The following is a 19,426-nucleotide window of genomic DNA, read 5'->3' on the forward strand; positions in this document are numbered from 1 at the left end:
CAATATTTTTCTTCACCAATATGTTTGTAAAGGTGTCTACTAACATATCCCACATTGGTTTATATTCAACCACCCTAGGGGAATTTTTGACAGCTGCTGAAATTTGGGGTAGGCTACCATACAACCATTATAAGGCAAAATGTTCTAAATTTCATTATGCTTTAAGTAGCATGTGACGTGTCAAACTAGGCGGTTTTCATCATTCTGAATCAATTCCAAGCATTAGTTTTGCACGAAAAACACTCCTTGGGCTAAAAATGGCCATAGCCGTCATCACAAATTTATGTGATGAAGTCAGCACATTTGGGCAGATTTGGCTATGGCCAAACTAGAGGGTTTTCATGATTCTGAATCTATTCCAAGCATTAGTTTTGCACGAAAAACACTCCTTGGGATTAAAAAGGCCATAGTGACTATGGCCGAGTGCATTTCGTGCAAAAGTAATGCTTGGAATGGATTCAGAATGATGAAACCACCTAGTTTGACATCACATGAAATTTAAAGCATAATGACATTTAGAACATTTTGCTGTTGATGGTACCCCAACTTTGAGCAGCTGTCAAAAGTTCCCCTAGGGTGATTGAATATAAAGTTTATAAACCAATGTGGGATGTGTTAGTAGACACCTTTACAAACACATTGGTGAAGAAAATTCTTGGTAAGAAATGTATTCCCAGATTTGACATTATACTGATAATATTCCCTGATGTAACAGGGAGAAAGAGCCAGGGAGTGACACAATTTAAGGACCAAAGGCTGCTGGGCCTGGGAATCAATCTGGGGACTCACTGTTGGGCATCAGAGAATATGTGGAGAATATGTTGCAGCGGCATATTATTGGGCTATCTGTCCATTATTATAGATAGTCATATACGGTAAACAGAGCACATCCAAGACAGTTGACAGATTCATTTGTGTTCAAAGACAATTGCTTTATTTAGAAATCTTACTAAATCATACATCTCCTGATGCACAACATTGCATTGCCATTTAACCAATAAATGACTGATTCAGAAGGCACTGTTGAACATGACTGCTCACTGGTTGTCATTTTATGCACCTATGAAACTCAAACTCACCAAGAAAATGTAAAATCAATAGCTTGTTCAACAGGTACAAGTCGGTGCCCATTTCCAAACCAAAACAAATTGTTTCTATTCTCAAAATAGAATAGCACTGCCTTTGCAGTAATCAAACAAATGAATGTACTTGAACATGTGCATAATTACATAGCATGAACAAGTATTACTTTTAATGGGTATCAGCAGTTGTTCAGAGTGTTGTATTGCTGGGTTGATTCTTGATTTAGTCAGAATGTCTAGTGTGTTTGATAAATACATATGCAACATTAAGACAAAGTGGTTTGATTCAATAATTTCACAGATATTAGTGTATCAGCCAAAATAGTAGTCTCTCTATGCACAAAGACAAACTGACAAAGTTTACCTTCATAAATCAAAAGCATTACGCAAATAAGTAAATGTCCACCTCTTGCTTCAGTTCAAAATAGGCTAGCGCCCCTCAAAAATGTATACCTCTGCTCCAGACAATCCGCTCAAATTTTCCTTTTTTTACTGTCATGGCAACAACAAGGACATCATTCTTAGAACATAATTTAGAACAAAATTTCAAGTATAATTTTCAAAAGTCCAATTAGAATAGTCCAAAAGATGGATTCCTCTTCCTGAAAGTCCTCCTCTGATGATTGAGGGAATTTCTGATGCCCTTGTGCATCTTCTGTTGGGTACGATCCTTTATGAAACGGGTCCTGTGCTGCTACCATCTGATCGTAAAACACCCGCATTTCAAACTCGCTCTCCAGGTGCGACGGGTGGCCGTAAATGCCAATCCCCACAGGCCTCACAAAGTCCCCTGGCACCACCACCACGTCCTGGCCGCAGGTGGCAGACTGCAGCTTGTACGTGTCGTAGCTGGGCCGCAGGGTCTTGTCAGACACGTATAAATCCGCGTCTCCCTTGAGGCTGCGCATGTGTAGAATGATCCTGCCGTCGTGGTTGAGACGCAGGTAGCTGTAGTTGCCCGCGCCGATGTGACCCTGAACCACGTGAAGCAACACCCACTCCTCGGGGACGACGCCGTCACCTTCTTCGGAGGGATGGAGGAACCCTCTGGCCTGAGACAGAAGGAGAGCTACAACTAGGGTACTGCAGTACAGCATCGTGCTGAAGGCATCCATCCGTCAGTCAGTCACCGACTGGGTGATGCCAGAGGACCTAGAACGCAAAGAACACATTTATGAACATTACACTGCAGTGCTGATGTGCGATAAAACTCCACCGATATGTCAACTCTGGTGATTATGAGAGTATGGAAAGGTACAATGCGGAGGTATTGTTATATGCACAGTATTGGGAGTATGTCGTCAGCACTAGATGCAGGGGTTGTCTGTGTTGGCCAGCTCCATATATGGAGCTCTAAATCAACCGAGCCCAAAGAATATGGAGTTTGTCATTTCAGACTTTGATAGGTTAGTTAGATACGGGATAACTCCATATAGACTAGAGTACCAATATTCAGGTGACCTATTAAATACCCATATGATGTGAAAGTGAGTGAAAGGATTCGTAATAGCCCCCAAAAGGTGCTAAAAGTGTCCTTGTGCAGCTCTGTCCAAGCACCCATAGTTACAGGAAAATATCCTTGTGGGAAAAGTCTGGGTGTGCCTTCCACACTGGGGGTAGGGATTTAATACCTGAGAAACACAATTGTACAACTACAAATTAAATAAGACACCATAGACAAAGAAAGAAACCATGCATGATTTCAATACATTTAGTCAAGACCACCAAGTCTAACCAAGGGAAGATTGAAAAGAATCAACCGTTACTTTTGAGGTCTGTAGGTAACCCATTACTACATACTAAGTTGAACCACTGACTGCTAAAAGCACTGGGTTTCAACCCCTTTCGTATCAAGGACTATTATCGATTCAGCATTTGTGCCACAGACCACCATTTGACACTTAGAATTTTGTTGTTGGATAAGATTTCGTCCACAATTCCATGCTGGATAGTATTGATGTGGTATCATAGGAATAGGAGAGTATTGGAATCTTACGTAAAATAAATTTAAAATTATTTGCGTTTATGTTATATTATTCTATGATTTATCCGTATATTAATTATTGTAATATAGTCTGGGCTTGTACTCATCAGACCAAACTTGAGCCATTATACGGTCTTCAGAAACGAGCTGTAAGAACAATAAGTTGTGTACATCCAAGACATTCATCTCAGACTTTTAGTTAATTAGGTGTGAACCATCTTCAAATTGGTCTATTTGTTCATGGCTCACTGGGGAAAACCCTTCTCCTTTTTTCATAATCTATTTGGGTATAATTCTCAGGTCCATAATTACTCAACACGTAGCTCAAATCACCTCAGACCTCCAATGGCCCGCACGTCTCAAACTCAGTTCAATATAGGCTATAGAGAGGGTCTAAAATATGGAATGCTTTGCCCGTAGGCCTACATCTAAGGGAGTTGTCTGTATTATCATCAATTCAAGAACGGTCTAAAATCACCACATACTTCCCTTATGGCCTGCCAATTTAACCTGTTTTGTGACTTTGATCTTCTTGTGATTTGTTCTGCCGTTTTCTTTTCTTGTTATTTTGTCCATATATTAATTTTCTTCCTCTGTGTAATGTGTATTTGTAATAGATATGCAATTTCAATGTAATGTAATCTTAGATGTTCTTGGAGAATGCCACTTCTTAAGCCCCTGTAGCCCCTTAGGCTTTCTCCTTCTCCTTCTCCTTCACATTGTAACATTTTTTGAGTGGTGCAACCACTTACGGAGCTGTGTGTGTGTGGGTCTAAAACACCCAGGCTGGCTGGCTGTCTGGGTGGGTATGAGCACGAAAACAGCATGGCTGTTTTTCACCACACCTGTGCGCAACCTAACACACACACACACACGCACGTATTAACTGTATATATGATGCTTTCGGGTGTCAGTATAGTACAGTATAGGTACAGAGGGTACAGTAGAGGGACCGCCACACGGTAACTCTGTCATTTCTCAACCGTTTCGGACGCAGGGCGGCTCGCCGGAACCGGGACGGCACCCTGGGTGTACCCGTGGAACTCCCCCCCCCCCCCCCCCCCCCCCGGGAACCCCCACACGGAGTTGCAACACTCACTTCACACGGTTGTGATTTTAATATTTGGTAAGTTAAAATAAACAAACAAAGCATTGATACTCTTACTCATTGAGTACTTCTTCCACCACTGGTGGGGTAAAGGTTAACAATGTTTTGTTATGTCATGACTCATGTTATGAGTTATGTTTTAGCCGTGCGTATGCAGCGTTATACTTGCTTGGGACCGTGAGTGAAAGCTGATACATAGGATATAGTTAGTACTATTAAATGACATCGTTGCCTGGCCGCAAGACCTTCACGAAGCTAAAAATAAGGCGGTCCTGAATGATTTACTTCACCAAGTCATCGTGACATACTATGCATAGAACAGAAGTCAGATAGTAGACTGTGGACTCATTAGCATTGAATGTTTTACATTTGAGTCAATTCCTCCACTTTGACTGGACGAAGAGGAATGAACAATTCTGAACGACGTCTTATAATTGATATTTCCACCAACCCACTGCTTTGTAAATGAGCTTAGATGCACGTATTAATATAAGCCGAAAGGCTAGATATGGTACTTCAACCTAGTGCTAATGCTAATGTTACCTTAGCTAATTTATATTAACTAGTACTACAGTGAGATCCTACGAGTAAGCCAAGGTACTATACGTCGCAATTACTTCAAGATCCTGAGAGTCAAACCAGATATATAAAGTTAACGAGTTGTTGGCTGTAAATCATCTTGAATAATACTTACATCTGTCATTTTCTGATCCGCATTTTTAGAAGCAACATAAATAAAAAGTTCACTTCTTCACTTCCTCTTCCTTTAATCCTCCCCAGTGGCAGACTTCAGGCTGCTGCCATCTACAGGTTAGCACTGGGTATAACAGCGTTGACCTAAATTAAATTATACAAAAATAGCAGGAATGTTGTGGTTCTCATTAGGTTAAGGACCCCCAAATTAGTATATATTTGCCCACCCGGACTCCCATCACAAAATAATTAGTGCCAGGGACCCTCATGCAAGATATGTGTTGTTATGTTAAAATGTTTGAAAAAAAGATTTCACAGTGTGCTGTAAGCTTGTAGAAGTGCATTTGTCAAATAGATGATGTATAGGCTATATATAGGTTTAAAGTGGTTAAACTGATTTCAATGCTATACTATCAAATTGTGCTATGATTATGATATAAGAAGGGGGTAGGAGTAAACAAGTCTTTACTTCTTCCTACTCCTTTTTGGACATGTTGGGGATGATCAATGATTAGTTTTGTTTACCTTGTGCACTACATTTTTGTTTTAATATTGTGTCTTTCGTCATGATGATGTACGATGATAAGAGCGCCCCTCACTTCACACGGGTGTGATGTTTTACCCGTTCAAAATAAAGATCAGCTGGAGATACTTGTTAAAAGTATCACCAGTTACTTCAAATTCACCTATTCACCGATGGTTTTATATGACCATTTTAATTATTTATCAACGTGCAGTTCATGGCCTAATGAAAGTCAAGCTGTGGGCTTTTGTGTGTCAGACTGACATGAGAGACTTTGACAAGCCATTCTAGACAGTGTTATTCCAGCATTTTGTTCATGGGAAGTCAACTATACAAAATACCCAAATCCTGTTGCTGCTGTCTCTGCAACTGGTGGAGTTGGATGCCGACTCAGCTAGGGCCGGATCCAGGCTGAGTCTCCATGGGTGCCTGCCCCACTGAGACACTGCCTCATTTACTTTGGATGATTATTTTTGCCACTTTTGTGACCATTCACACACCAAAATATTGGTTCTTTGCAGAAGTTGAGCACTTGAGATGGTCTCTATATAGGGGAGCTGCACCAGAGAGCTGCACATTACAAAAGGAGCTGTTCAGTTGCTGGATGGTTCTTTAGAGAACCATCCAACAACTGAACAAGAACCATCGTTAAAGAATGATGTTTAATTTGATGTTAGTATTAAGTAAAAGTATTTAGATCAGCTGGATATGTGCTTACACTATTATTTATATTGTTGCTGTTGGGCAGAAACTTTTAAACTGTTTGTGTTTTTTCATTAATGAATGTCCTCCTATACGTAACATAATATACTACAGGGTCACACAGAAGTATAATAGACGGCAAGCTCTATTTTGCATTTGAATCCTGAAAAGTAACCGTTTTGGTCATAGGCCTATATGAGCTATGAGGTGGCCACAGTAATTCAAATGTTCAGGTTGATTTTTGTTTCCAATCTGCCCTTGAGAAGGGTCTGACCGTCTGACCTGATATTTGGTAGCCTATAACACACACACGCGCGCGCTCTCTCTCTCTCTCTCTCTCTCTCTCTCTCTCTCACACACACACACACACACACACACACACACACACACACACACACACACGCTACAAAGTAATTGTCTTATATGTTACCGCTAGAGGTCATGCTTACTCTGTCGTTTTATCAGTCCACAGTCGCTCCTAGGCCTACTGTCTGTTTTGGGATTAGTTTCTCACAAAAAAACACTTTAGGCTTAACTGCATTTACTTTTTCCGCCCATGAATGCATTCCTAAATCCAGAAGGTATTTATATTGGACAGCCTGGACAGGGATGTTTTGTCTACCCCCCTTTTGATACTAGCTCCTAACCACTCGCTCTACACACTTGTCTTGAGCATAGATTAAGATATATAAATAATAGACGGCAATGGATGGGAGTGGAACCCCGCTGCCGTCTATATTATTTATATATCTATGCTCAAACAGAGTGAAAATAGGAGCTAGTTTCAAAAAGAGCCTAAAGGCCCAGGAAAGAGCGAGAAACTCTGGCAGTACTGTGTATGTATGGGATCTAAAAAACAAGTTAAGCAACTAACAGTTTTGCCTCTCATTTGCCAGAGGAAATTTGTGGCAAGCTTGAAAAGGGGTTGGGACATAAATTTGATGTATCAAAAAGTGTTGTGTTGCATATCAGCATATGTTGCGATTGTTGTCCAAAATGCAAAGCATCAATGCAACTAACCATGTATTCATAATTTAGTGTAGACTAGGGATTCTGTATGATGTAACTCAGAAAGCTCAGTCCCACAGCATTTTGCCCTGTGGAACATCCTAGTAGACAATTGTGCAGTGCATTCCTTTATGCATGGTCACTTCTTAATTGCATGGTAGAAATAAATAATGTCACTGTGTCTTGTTTGGACAGGCTGTCAGATAATTCAATGTTAAAAACAAACAAGGACTCATTTGAACAGTATCATATAATCATAAAGCACTCAGAAATATTAGCCATAAATTCACATTAAGGAATAACATTCAAATATTAGAATTTTCTCCCCATACTCGTCTACATTGATTTGTAAGCATTTTATTTTATTCTCATAAGGTATATATATTTCAGTTATATACAGTGTTCATATCTATTGCAGACTTCCTATCACCATCTGTAATTAATTATGATCAGTCAACTTGGCAGTTAAGTGTATGTTCATACAAAATGTAAATTTGATTTAAGAACCGTTTTACATATCAAATTAGTTTCCAGACAGGCACACACACATTCTCACGCACACGCACACACGTCACTCATAAAATCAACTGTACTAATTTCACATCGCTTTTATAGACTTATTTTCACTTTAATGAACACCAACTGTATTTTTTTAAACAAAAAAAGCACAACAAATGTTCCAGGGAAAAGAGTCTTGACAACAAGTTGGATGATCTTCGGTATGTTTTCATAGCCACATCAAATTGTAAATTCTATATAGATATACTCGCTCAACAAGTCTGCATAAATCTGTCACATTAGATACAATTTACTTCGCAGTGGAACTACCACCACTTCAGCGTAATAATTATTGCAAACCAGTTGACCAATTTAAGGCTTATCCAAGTTCATTAGCAGAGTAAAGTAATCCCGTCACTTCAAACTGGGCCTGCATGCCACTCACTCAATCGGACCCTTAAAAAAAGAGTGCCTCCTGATGATACTTCAAAACAAAAGGCCCCAAAAATGTAGTGTTGTCATCTTTCTCTTTTTTTTTCCATTATTTCTTTTTCCAGAGACACTGGATTATTTCAACATTTAAATAAATCACTGCATTTACATCTTATAAAAACAACATTTTTATGCCAATATTTTCTTTCCATCAAGAGTGGCAGATAAAGAAATGTTTTAAATATGTTATCATTTGTTGTTTTGCTAGTATGCATCCGTCTTTACTCTGAACAGAGCTGGGGAGACACGGGGGGGTACGACGTGATGTGATGGGCTGATTGAGTGCCAAGGATGGGAACATGAGGGTAGACGGGTGAAGATAAGACCATGAAACACTGCGATTTAGATTTCTGTGGAACATTGTCTGCAAGAATGCTTGCATTATACAGTATACAACGTAGTACCATGCTAGCGCTGCTCGCCTCATCCTAACCGTTTATTAGCGATGGAGAATCAGTGCTTTTTGCCATAAGTTCAGAACTATCGCCAAGAAAACAGCATAAACTATTATTAACCCCATTCTGCCCAGGCACCTTCTGCTTTTTAACCAATCACAATGCTCAAAAAGAAAGAAAGAAAAAGAGGGGGGGGGGGGGGGCGGGTCAGCCATGAAGAAAATCGTGTTTGTACATAGGTAAAACAAACAAAAAGTAAACAAAACAGCAACACAGGATATCATACTTCATGCGTTGAAAAACAAGTGGCAAGAGAAAAAGGGTGGAGGGTGGAAAGAAATTCACAGTTTCTTCAACTACAACTCTTTTTTTTGCGCGCTAGAGTGCATGTTAGGTGGGATTGATGCAGAGAATACGCGTCCACAGGGATTAGCAATCTCGCAGGTCATAGTGTTTGTGCATGAGGTTAGCACTAGCAGTGGTAATCTGATTGGGCCATTGTGTGTACCAGTAACATTGTCTCATGATCATCAACTCCTAGTGGACAGAATGGGGGTAACTACATTCCTTGTCTGACTGAAATGGATTTGTTATATAGAAAAGTCTCTCGATTCCAACGCCTGGTTAAATTCTTGGCTTTGTCTGTCGTCTTGTTTTTTTTTTCTTCTTCCTCTCTTCAGTTTTTCTTCTTCTTTTTTTGTCTGTTTTTGTTGATTAAGTTTCTTTAGAGAAATGAAGCCTGCTTGCTTTAAGTGCGCTGTGGGTCTCCCTCTCTCTCTCACACTGGTCTGCACTGGGGGGCCAAGGCAGCTATGACGCTGGGCTGGGAGGTCCGCGCTGGAAGGAAAGGGGGGGGGGGGGGGGGGGGTTTGGGGGAAGGTAACGGTGGGCAGGGCAGCTTTCCTTCTCTCAGACGGGGGGACCTTTGCGCTGCAGTAGATACTGGTGGATGTCGTCTGCGTCACGCTTCAGCCACGCGGCATTGAGGAGTATGTTCTCACAGCACTGCTGCACCGTGCGCTCTGCTGAAGGGGCGTGGTGGCTCTCGAAGAAACTCTGTGGAAGGGAGGGATTACAAAAGGGTGAATATTCTTTTAGACCACTTGTTATTTGCAGCAGTGGTTCTCAATTTATTTTTTATGTCAAGGACCCCCAAAAATGATATGAATTTGGCCCCGGGGCCCCATCTTGTGCCGGGGATGATGAAAGATGATAATATTATATTATTCAACAATCAACATTTGAGATTTGAGATAAATAATAGCAGATATACAAGCTGCAAGGTGACGCGTATATCTGTGATCGGTAACGTATAAATGGAGTGGTTAAAATGATTGTGACGCTATATTAAATAGGGACAGCAGACTCTACTTTGAAAACCACTGATTTACTCAATCTACACTTGAACATCTGCAGTGTTAATTTAACCTGATGGGAGTCCATTTAGTTCCTATTAAGCTTATGAATGCGACAAAAACAAAAAATATATCCATGGATTCAAGTCTCCATGGGGTGAGTAATCGATAGAGGAAAAACATTTTGGGGGTGAACTATCCCTTTAAAAAGGCCTCCAGCTATCACCATTATTACCAGACATAATCGATCCACTAGTGTTGCAACCCAACCCAATGTACAGTAGTTATTTATTCATGATAATTGATGGTCAATTAACTGCCTGTACAGTAACAGCCGCCATCAAATGAATACAGAATTGTTTCTCAAAAGGCTTCAGCATCGTCCCTCAAAGAACACACGTTTTACATAAACAAATGTAATACTGTTCCCGGAAACATTAAAATATCAGCAAGTTCAGATTAAGATTCTTCCCTCCATGATTTGGCATATGTAATTGCATTGCCGATACACTATTACTCAATTCTGTGACCCAATATATACAGTAAATCACCCACAACACGTGACACACTGTTAGTGTTGCCTAAAGCACTTATTAAATATGGTTAAAATATAAAAATCAGCAACAATAATAATCGTCACCTTTTCTTGTTTATTTATTTTAGACAAAGAAATAGATAGCTCCACTATTTCAGCACCATTATAAATGGAATTGGACAGCTCCAATACTGGTGGCATAGGACCCACACACATTATTATTAGCCTATATTATTATTTGGAGCATCCCAAAAAATGTTCAGATGTTTCTTCAACAATGTCATTACCGTAATTTCCGGACTATAAGCCGCACCTTTTTACCCATGATTTGAACCCTGCGGCTTATACAACGGTGCGGCTTATCTATGGATTTTTACAGCTAACGCAGAGCCATCTAAGGCTCTGAGCTAACGAAACGGCCACTAGGGGGCCACCTGCGGCTTGTATACATATTTGGGATTTTCCCTAAATTTGGCTGGTGCGGCTTATATTCAGGTGCGCCTTATAGTCCGGAAATTACGGTACATATGATCGTTTATTTTCTGTGTGCAACATGCTTCCATAGAAGACATGATCCAAAAGACAGCGAGTCCACAAACTAGAATCTCGTACACAAACTGCTTAAATCAAAAATCCTAATGCAATTTGTGAAACAGTGTGAAAGCGCCGTTTTTCATAAACAATTAGCATGATATGCATAATTATGATGTTTTGGTCGCCATACAGACAAGCAGATGTATGCAAATTGATGCTAAAGTCAGCCATACCGGCCCTGACAAAAAAGAAGAAGAAAAGGATAGTCATTTTGTGTTTTAAAACAAAATGGCAGACGTCAGAGGGTTAAACCTTTGGAACATGACTACTTCAAATACTCTTTCATTTTACAATAACAAATAACCGGCTATCTACAACCGTACAGATTAGAACTACAGCTTGTAGATAGTCTATTTTCAGTGCATACGGTAGGCATACTTTCATAGAACACTGCTGACTTCCATGGAATCCAAATGTCTGAATGGCATGGCGACTAAGAACTTTAATCTATGAGCATGAGGCACAACTCAGAATGTCACAGGAGAAAGGCATATGCAAACAAATGTAATTATAAACCTCTTGTTTTGTGTAGTGTGGGTGAAAGGCCCCCCCAGTGGCAGGTCTAAAAAAACCTTGCACACATAATTCATGTTTCTATAAAGAAATGTTCTTGTGAGCCCGAGGGAGCTGGATTTGTATAGCAATTTGTTTAAATATATTAATTTCCAAAAAAGTAGATGTAATGTAAAGAACGCAGGGCGCTCACCTTCACTTCAGCCGCCATTTTGTCAACAGCAAATCCATCAACGGAGAGCTGCAAAGACAGGTGAACAAAGAAAGTATCCACATCACATGACACCATTATGCTTCTCATATGACTAGTGTTCCATTTCAATCCATGTTCTGCTTTAGAGAAAAATCACTGCCAATGCACCGTATTCTAGACAAAAATGGTTTTGGAGAAGAGAAAGAGGCCAGATCACAATCTACCATATCGTCTCTGTTGGGTGAAAACCTCACTTCATATGTCCAAAACGGTTACTTTTCAGGGTTGAAATTCAAAAATAGCAAAAGTAGCTGATCTGCAAGCTCAAAACATGCCACTTTGCGCTGTGTTTCAAGCTTCTGGATCAGCTACTTTTGAGTGACTCTGTAGTATGTTAAAGTTAGAACATGGACTGGAGATAAGTGGTTTCTGCCCGACAGCGGCAAAATTATTAATGAGGTAATGAGGATTCGTGACAGACCAAGAAAATAAATGAAAGAAAGAAATCCAGATAACATTTTTAATACCTATCTTTCTTGATAAAGATTGAATAATGTGATATAGATTAGTTTTTGTCAGATAGATTACCGGTACATAAGTTCTACTTTACTATAGTTGCATGTGGGTGTCGCGCCTCAGAAGTAGCAGAGCTACAAGCTCACAACATGTAGTTGTCGTACAGTGCGCGCTTGTAGATCTGCTAAGTAGCTGAAGGACACTACAAGCTCACAACATGTAGTTGTCGTACAGTGTGTGCTTGTAGATCTGCTAAGTAGCTGAAGGACACTTTCCCTGATGCAATAAGTCAGCATCCATTCAGTTGGGAATCAAAGTCACTTTTTGCTCTAAAACAAATAAATATAAAAAGGGCATTTGTCCGTGTAAACCTAAACTGTATACACCGCCAAACGGTAACACAAATGACAACAAGGGCAAATGAGAAGTGTGCATAGCTGAGCCACTCACACCGCACTGCCAAATGACCACAGCCAGTGTCCTAAAAATGACCTCAGTGTCCTAAAAATAGCGTGAGACAAGCATTGAAATGCATTCTCATCCTTCTACGAGATGTTATGCCAGACCATGTTAATCAATAATTCAATCTTTGTGACTTTTGACCACCAAATTGCACCATAGGTCAAATACTCAGCACAGGGCACACAAATTACAATAGTTTTGCAATCACCTCACACAGCTCAACATTTTACTTACTTTTTACTTAACCATACAACCATCCATACAGGGAACAGCAGAATACATACACTGTATACCAGTGGTTCCCAAAGTGGTGTCCGGGGACCCCTAGGGGTACTTGAGGGAGTTCCAGGGGGTACCTAGCTCAATTAGAGATAGTTAGGAACCAAATGGACCCTCATGGGTCTGCAACTCTGAGAGTGCCATTTGGTTCCATTTGTACACTGTCAGAGTTAAATTAACAGTGGTTTTACAATATAAATTGGGTTACCAGAGATAGAAATGCCATTAAATGTTTCGGAATCACTGCTAGAGCAGTAAAAATCCTCCCTTATTGGGGTCACTGTCATGTTTTCAAATGGGGGGTCCGTGGCCTAATAAATGTTGATTTGGGGGTCCTTGACACGAAAAAGTTTGGGAACCACTGCTGTATACTACTTAGCAGAATTATAGACACTAAATTGCAAAATATTACTACCGCAGGTGGCCAAAGTGCTTACCTTGATGAGTCGCGATATGAGGAATCCACCCTGGTAGCGGTTGTGAAGCTCATCCCAGTTGTCCTTCACAAACTTCCAGGCGGCTTTTCGGCCTTGTTTACTGCTGCCTGCCACGCCCCCGATTACCGACACCGTGTCCTGTGGACGAACATCTTCCTGTAGGAGGAGGAACATCATGTTGGTCATCAGCTGGTGATGAATCAATCAATGGTGTAATCATAGATATAAAAAATTAAAAATAAGATGACTTATTGGCCGCTGCCGTTCATTGGAGCGATGAGACTCCAGTGTGAGGAGGAAGTCAAGCGGAAGGCACACTGCGTCACTGCCGCTCAAGTGACTATAGGCCAATCAGAGCTTGTCTTTTCCGGGACTTATCAATTCAATCCAAGTGAGCTTTATTATTGGCATGATGAAACAACGTTTACATTGCCAAAGCAAGTGCCGCTGGTTGGCCTACCAAACATGCCCTTCTGTGACGCAACATGGAAGCCTGGCAAGCTTCCGCTAATGCTTCCGCTATTCTTCATAAGGAATCTCGGGAAAGCTTGCCTCCATGTTGCCTCCCCTCGAGAGACACACGAGCCGAAGGAGGAGTCTACCTTTTTATGTCTATGGGTGTTATACTTTGTCGTGCCTGGCTGACATCTGACAGAGGATGTCTTCCCACCATGTCAAACTCTACTTCCCTAGTGGAAACAAGCCCAAATTGATTAAATCAATCCCTAGTGGAAACAAGCCCAAATTGATTAAATCAATTAATTACCAGCTGCATTATTATTATCCGCTGTTATGCTCAAAATAGTGACCCTAAAGAATTCTGAGGCAACATGGCTGGAGACGAGGCAGCCAATCAGAACTGCTCGACTAGCCATGCCATGCAGACGATGGGATGTTATGGGTTGTTGCCAGTGGTGGCAACTGTCGTGACAGAAATAAGCTAAGCAGCCTCCAAAAACCAAACCAGGCAAGCAACTGTGAATGAATCCACGTTAGGCTGGAAATATGCAGGCTTGGCAACCAGTGTTGCCAACTGGTGACAGAGCAGGCTCAGCAGAAAATGATCTCCTGTCGATCTCCAGTGTGTATCTACCAATCAGAACTTTGACAAGCTAATATTGACCAGCTTGCAGCTGGTAAAAGTCCTCCTGACCCCTGCAGGGTGTGTTCATTTCACCAACGTCACACTTAATTAGGGAAAGGTAGCCAACTTTATTCTGCCAAATAAATGCTTACCAATAGCTTTCTTCACAAATGTGTTCATAAAAGGTCTCTACCATCACCTCTCAATTTGTGCCAAACCCAACTTTGTGACAGCTGCTGAAAGTTGGGGTACCATTAACAAACCTATATGCAGGAAAAATGTACACATTTAAATTCTGCTTTAAGTAGCACGTGACGGGTCAAACTAGGGGTTTTACATGATTCTGAATCCATTGCAAACACACCGTTTTTCATAACGTCACTCATTGCAGTGATTTTTCAGAAGATAGCAGACCTACAAGCTCATAGCGCGCCACTTGGTGGCGCGCTATGAGCTTGTTATCTATGAGCTTGTTATCTATCCTATGGTACCAACATCATACAGCGTGGACAAAATCCTATCCAACAACAACTAAATCATTTAAGTCTTGGGTCTGAGAGGCTTAGGGCCGTTTGCACCAAGAAAGATTAAATAAAGTTTAGTTTAGTGTTAATCAGGGATTTGTTGATCAAGGATTAATTTTAATTCGAGTTGTGTTGCACCACTTAATTTTAAGCATTGCTCAACAGATCTGTGATTAAATCCTTAACCTGTGATTAAAATCCATTAAACTGTGATTAAAACTTTAAACTGTGATTAAGTCATGGATTAAACTTTGTTGTGTGTCCGCCATCTTGGTTTTGCGCTGTAAATAAACAGCAGCAGTCGTGAGCATCATTAGCATTACTATTTCATTCATATTTGAGAATGTTTAAATTATAGTGCCTGCAGCAAAAATATATATAATAAAAAGTCGTCTCGCTCGCTAAAAAAAACAACAGACGTATGGTCACTCCGTGGTGCGTGGTAGGTTTATAGATCTGTTCCGTCGATCACACACACCACCACTTCCTCCGATAGTTTCCCAAACAACAACAAACATGTAGAGGTATATATGCTGCCATGTTGTTTTCAATTAAACCACCTCTCCTGCTGGTTTAGAATTAATCCCTTATTGATACTTAAATCAAAGTTTAAAGTAGTGGTGCAACAGGATTGACATTAATCCAGGTTTACTGTGAAAATTAAAACCAAGATTAAAAAAACAAAACCCAGATTAAAAGGATGGTTTAAAACTAAACCGGATTAGTGAAAACTAGGTTTAAAGTTTGGTGCAACTGGATTAATAGATAAACCTTGATTTAAACCAGATTAAGGCTTAATCTTTCTTGGTGCAAATGGCCCTGATGTCATCAAATGGAGGTCCGTGGCTCAAATGCAGAATAAATAAATGGGCGTTTGATATGAAAAGGGTCGAAAAGCCACTGTCCTAGACTCTTCTTCCCCCTGGCTCCCCAAGCTGTGGAATGACCACTTTGTTGATAGATGCCAGTTCCAATGAAAGTATATTGGTAACGCATGCATATTAAGTTCACAAATGCAAAGAATGGCATCTACTGTATGTGTAGAATGTAGATAGATGGTAGGTTTGATGTTTACCTGGTCTACTAGTTATAATGTAGCACTTTTGTTTTCTTTGCACTCTACTTAGGTGCCCATTTACCTGTCGTTTGTCGACTGTGGTTCATGCCATTTATTCTGATATATATATATATATATATATATATATATATATATATATATATATATATATATATATATAAATAAAGCACTGTTTTGCCTGCTACTGTATTTAGAAACAGCAGCTTCCAGTCAAAGGTCCAATTCTTTGGTGCCGCGGTGGGAAACAATATCCAATTATGGGATTATAACATTGATGGGCGGGTGCAGAAAAAGCTGGTTATTGATTTCAGAAAAATAAGACGTGGTTGTGCATACCGAGAGGGCAAAGTTGAGGACTTTCTGGATGAGGTCTGGGGCAGAGATGGCTCCGAGCACTCTCTCAATGCGGTTTTTCTCCTCCTGCATGTCAGCCTGCTTGTGGAGCTGAGGACAACAGAAGTAGTGTTAAATTGACAGATTTAGTTTAGTCAGTTTTAGTAATCTGAAAAGTTTTTTTAGTCAACTAAATATCATATGATTTTAGGCGACCAAATCTACAGTTGATCGTGTCGACAAAAAAATCTTTTCGGCAGGCCTCCCTGACATTTTAGTCTAGTTGACAAAATATGTAGTCTTAGTCATCATAGCCTAGTTTTTATTTAGTTTTCGTGGCTGAAACAAAAGTAGTCGACAAACGTTTTTTTTAGTCTACGAAATCAACACTGCAACAGAGGCAGAAGGAGGCAAAGTCAAGGAGAGGAATAAAGGAACGACATTTGGACTAGAGTGACATTCAAATCAAATGTGCCATCAAACGTTAATCTCATCTCACGATAAGTGATCAAGGCCTCTTGGACATTATATGCCAACATTATGGTAATATAATCTAGTAATAATATTTGTCAGACTGAGTCAGTGAGGTGATCGTTCGTCTTGATGAGCGAATCGTCATACAAGCTCATTAATCATAATAGCCTGAAGAACAAATGCCATGGAGCCACCTTACCTTCATCATCGTGTCCAACGTGGCACTGTCCCCATGCTTCAACACTGCTAAGTAAACCTGAGAAAGACACACATTTGCATTGTAAATTCATTTTCTACAAGACGAGGACATTAATAATTCCCATCATCGCCAAAGATCTCGCTATGTTTTCTCCCTGAATAAACCATTGTTATGGACCTTTGTCTAGGGTGAAGGGACATGACACAATTTGCGAGGAGACAGGGTTGAAAAGAACTTCAATTTATTTGTAGTAGCTCTTTTTGTTCAATAGCAGAGACAATTTTACATTTCTCGTTCACAACTCTGGAGACCCTAAGACCTGGAATGCATCTGTGCCACTTTAGCTTAATCTTTAGCTGTTGAAAAGTAGCAGATATACAAGTTAACAGCGCTTCCCCGAGTACCGCGCTATGAGCGTGTAGATCTGCTATTTTGGAAAAAAATCTGCAAAATGTGGGCGCAAATCTTTGAATATATATTCTTTCACAGCGAACGTTTTTAACTCAAATATTTGCATCTGGGGGGGTGCCTGAAAGAACATATTTTCAGATGGCGTCGGCGGCCGATTATTACATTATAATATAATGTTTGGGGTCGTTGACATGAAATAGTTTGAGAACCCATTATAGAAACAAGGTTTAAGAGACTTTTTGTGGTCACATGTCTCAATGGGATAAATAATAATAATCACACTATAATTCAGTCAATGTCTGAGTGTCTATGATTCAGTCAATGTCTGAGTGTCTGTGTGTCTGTCTGTCACTGTGACTGCCGTAGCTCCTCACTGCCTGCACCAATCGCTTTTCACACAGGCATTGACCATAATAATATGGAGGGCGTAACGAAGCCCTTTTTTCGATTTGACACATTAATGATTAATAAAAAGCGCCCAGGGCGCAGTACCCCCGCGGCCACAAGGGGGGGGGGGGGGGGGGGTACTGCGCCCGTCTCACAGCGGGTAAGGGCTAGTTATTATAATTTAGAAATAAGTTTCTTCACGTACTGGGCTCCTGAGGTCTGCTGACAGGACCTGTTTGCCTTCCACGTGATCCTTGAATCTCCGCCTGGCCTCCTCCAGTGTGGGCTTGTGTCCTGCCTTCCCCAGTTTCCCTAGAACCAACCCCCTCAACAGAGCATCCAGATGGCCTACATGAAAGGTGATGAAAGGACAAAAATCACATTCACTTTGTTTAGTTTTTCCATGGTTAAAATGGGTGCATACTTAGTTTAGACTATAGTCATTGGTTAGACATGGGTTAAGGTTAGGTTTAGGTGTGCTGCCCCGTGGGAGGTTATAGGTTTAGGGTGAGGGTTTGAGATAGGTTGTAGGACTAAATCAGGGGTAACCAACCCGGGGTTCGCGATCTACCAGTCGATCGCGGGAACGTTTCCAGTCGATCGCGAAGTGTTAGACCCATTGGAATAATGTCAGTGCCGCTCGTCACATGCAAATTAATTTTGAGCAGAGCGCTGTGGCTCTGAGTTTGAGAATAGACCCCATCGTCCAAGGGTGTGTGTGCGTGTGTGGTGGGAGGGGTGGTATCTTAGCAACACTGAATGACCTGTCCCATTGGTCGTGTGCTCGTATCATGAGCCAATGGCTGCAGCTCTGAGCTTCCCAGACCCAGGTTCACATACTACACTACACAAGCCGTAAAGCGAACTGACAGGTACCATATTAGCAGCTGTGAGCGCTCTTCTCTTCTCGTGAAGAAAGCAGGACAGAGTTGTCAAATAAATCCCGCCGTCATTCATACTGTATTTATTCTCCGACCCGACATTAAAATACGGAACAACGTGCGTTCATTACGGGGCTCGTGACAGGCTGCAGACACAGATAGATAGATAGCGCCGCTGCTCCTTCAGTTTTCGTTGTTCGTTGTTATAATATTTTTTATTATTGGGATTTGATCATTGATGCAAATTCTAAACATATGGATGCAGCTGCAGAAGTTGTGTTGCTTAAAGGAATGCATAGTTGCGTTCTCCTCAACTGCTGCGCACTGTGCGTAGCAACAACAAAAATATAAAAATGAGAAAAATATACTGAATATACCAGTCTGCAATGCAAACTAATAGGCGAGTGCACTCCAGGGCATATGCAAAGGGAAAGAATGACTTCCGTCCGTGACAATAATCAATGCTACAGTTTGAATTCTGTACACATGCACACATAGAGCAAAAAATATGATAAATATGAAATATGAAAACTTGTTGAAGTACAACGCATGAGTCAAGTAGCTGCTTTTGTATCAAACCCTTTCCTCTTTACTGAGCCTACTGTCATTGAACTGCTGTCCGATAAAATGCAGGATGTGTTTGCATTAACTTCAGATATTTAAATGGAGATTATTGGATTAGTAAG

General features: G+C 40.7%; 2 protein-coding genes across 3 annotated transcripts in view; both read right to left on the bottom strand.

Moving 5' to 3' along the window:
* Nucleotides 1–911: 911 nt before the first annotated feature.
* On the bottom strand, nucleotides 912–4,945 carry cUnh6orf120 (chromosome Un C6orf120 homolog). The gene is made up of 2 exons (XM_080759533.1): nucleotides 4,869–4,945; nucleotides 912–2,234 (listed from the first exon to the last, which is right to left on the bottom strand). The coding sequence occupies exon 2, from the start codon at nucleotides 2,195–2,197 to the stop codon at nucleotides 1,616–1,618; it is 582 nt and encodes a 193-aa protein (XP_080615659.1). The 5' UTR covers nucleotides 2,198–2,234; nucleotides 4,869–4,945; the 3' UTR covers nucleotides 912–1,615.
* Nucleotides 4,946–7,441: 2,496 nt separating this feature from the next.
* npepps (aminopeptidase puromycin sensitive) overlaps nucleotides 7,442–19,426 on the bottom strand; it is a 31,671-nt gene continuing 19,686 nt past the window's right edge. For both annotated transcript variants that reach the window (XM_080755681.1, XM_080755680.1), the window contains exons 18-23: nucleotides 18,065–18,207; nucleotides 17,062–17,118; nucleotides 16,392–16,499; nucleotides 13,370–13,525; nucleotides 11,676–11,723; nucleotides 7,442–9,541 (exon numbers count right to left, since the gene is read on the bottom strand). In XM_080755681.1, the coding sequence (XP_080611807.1) occupies nucleotides 9,395–9,541; nucleotides 11,676–11,723; nucleotides 13,370–13,525; nucleotides 16,392–16,499; nucleotides 17,062–17,118; nucleotides 18,065–18,207 (659 nt within the window). In that variant the 3' untranslated portion in view covers nucleotides 7,442–9,394. The remainder of the gene's footprint in view (nucleotides 9,542–11,675; nucleotides 11,724–13,369; nucleotides 13,526–16,391; nucleotides 16,500–17,061; nucleotides 17,119–18,064; nucleotides 18,208–19,426) is intronic.

This window comes from Protomyctophum bolini (genome assembly GCF_963924005.1).
Source record: "Protomyctophum bolini genome assembly, chromosome: 3".
Classification (NCBI taxonomy): Eukaryota; Metazoa; Chordata; class Actinopteri; order Myctophiformes; family Myctophidae; genus Protomyctophum; species Protomyctophum bolini.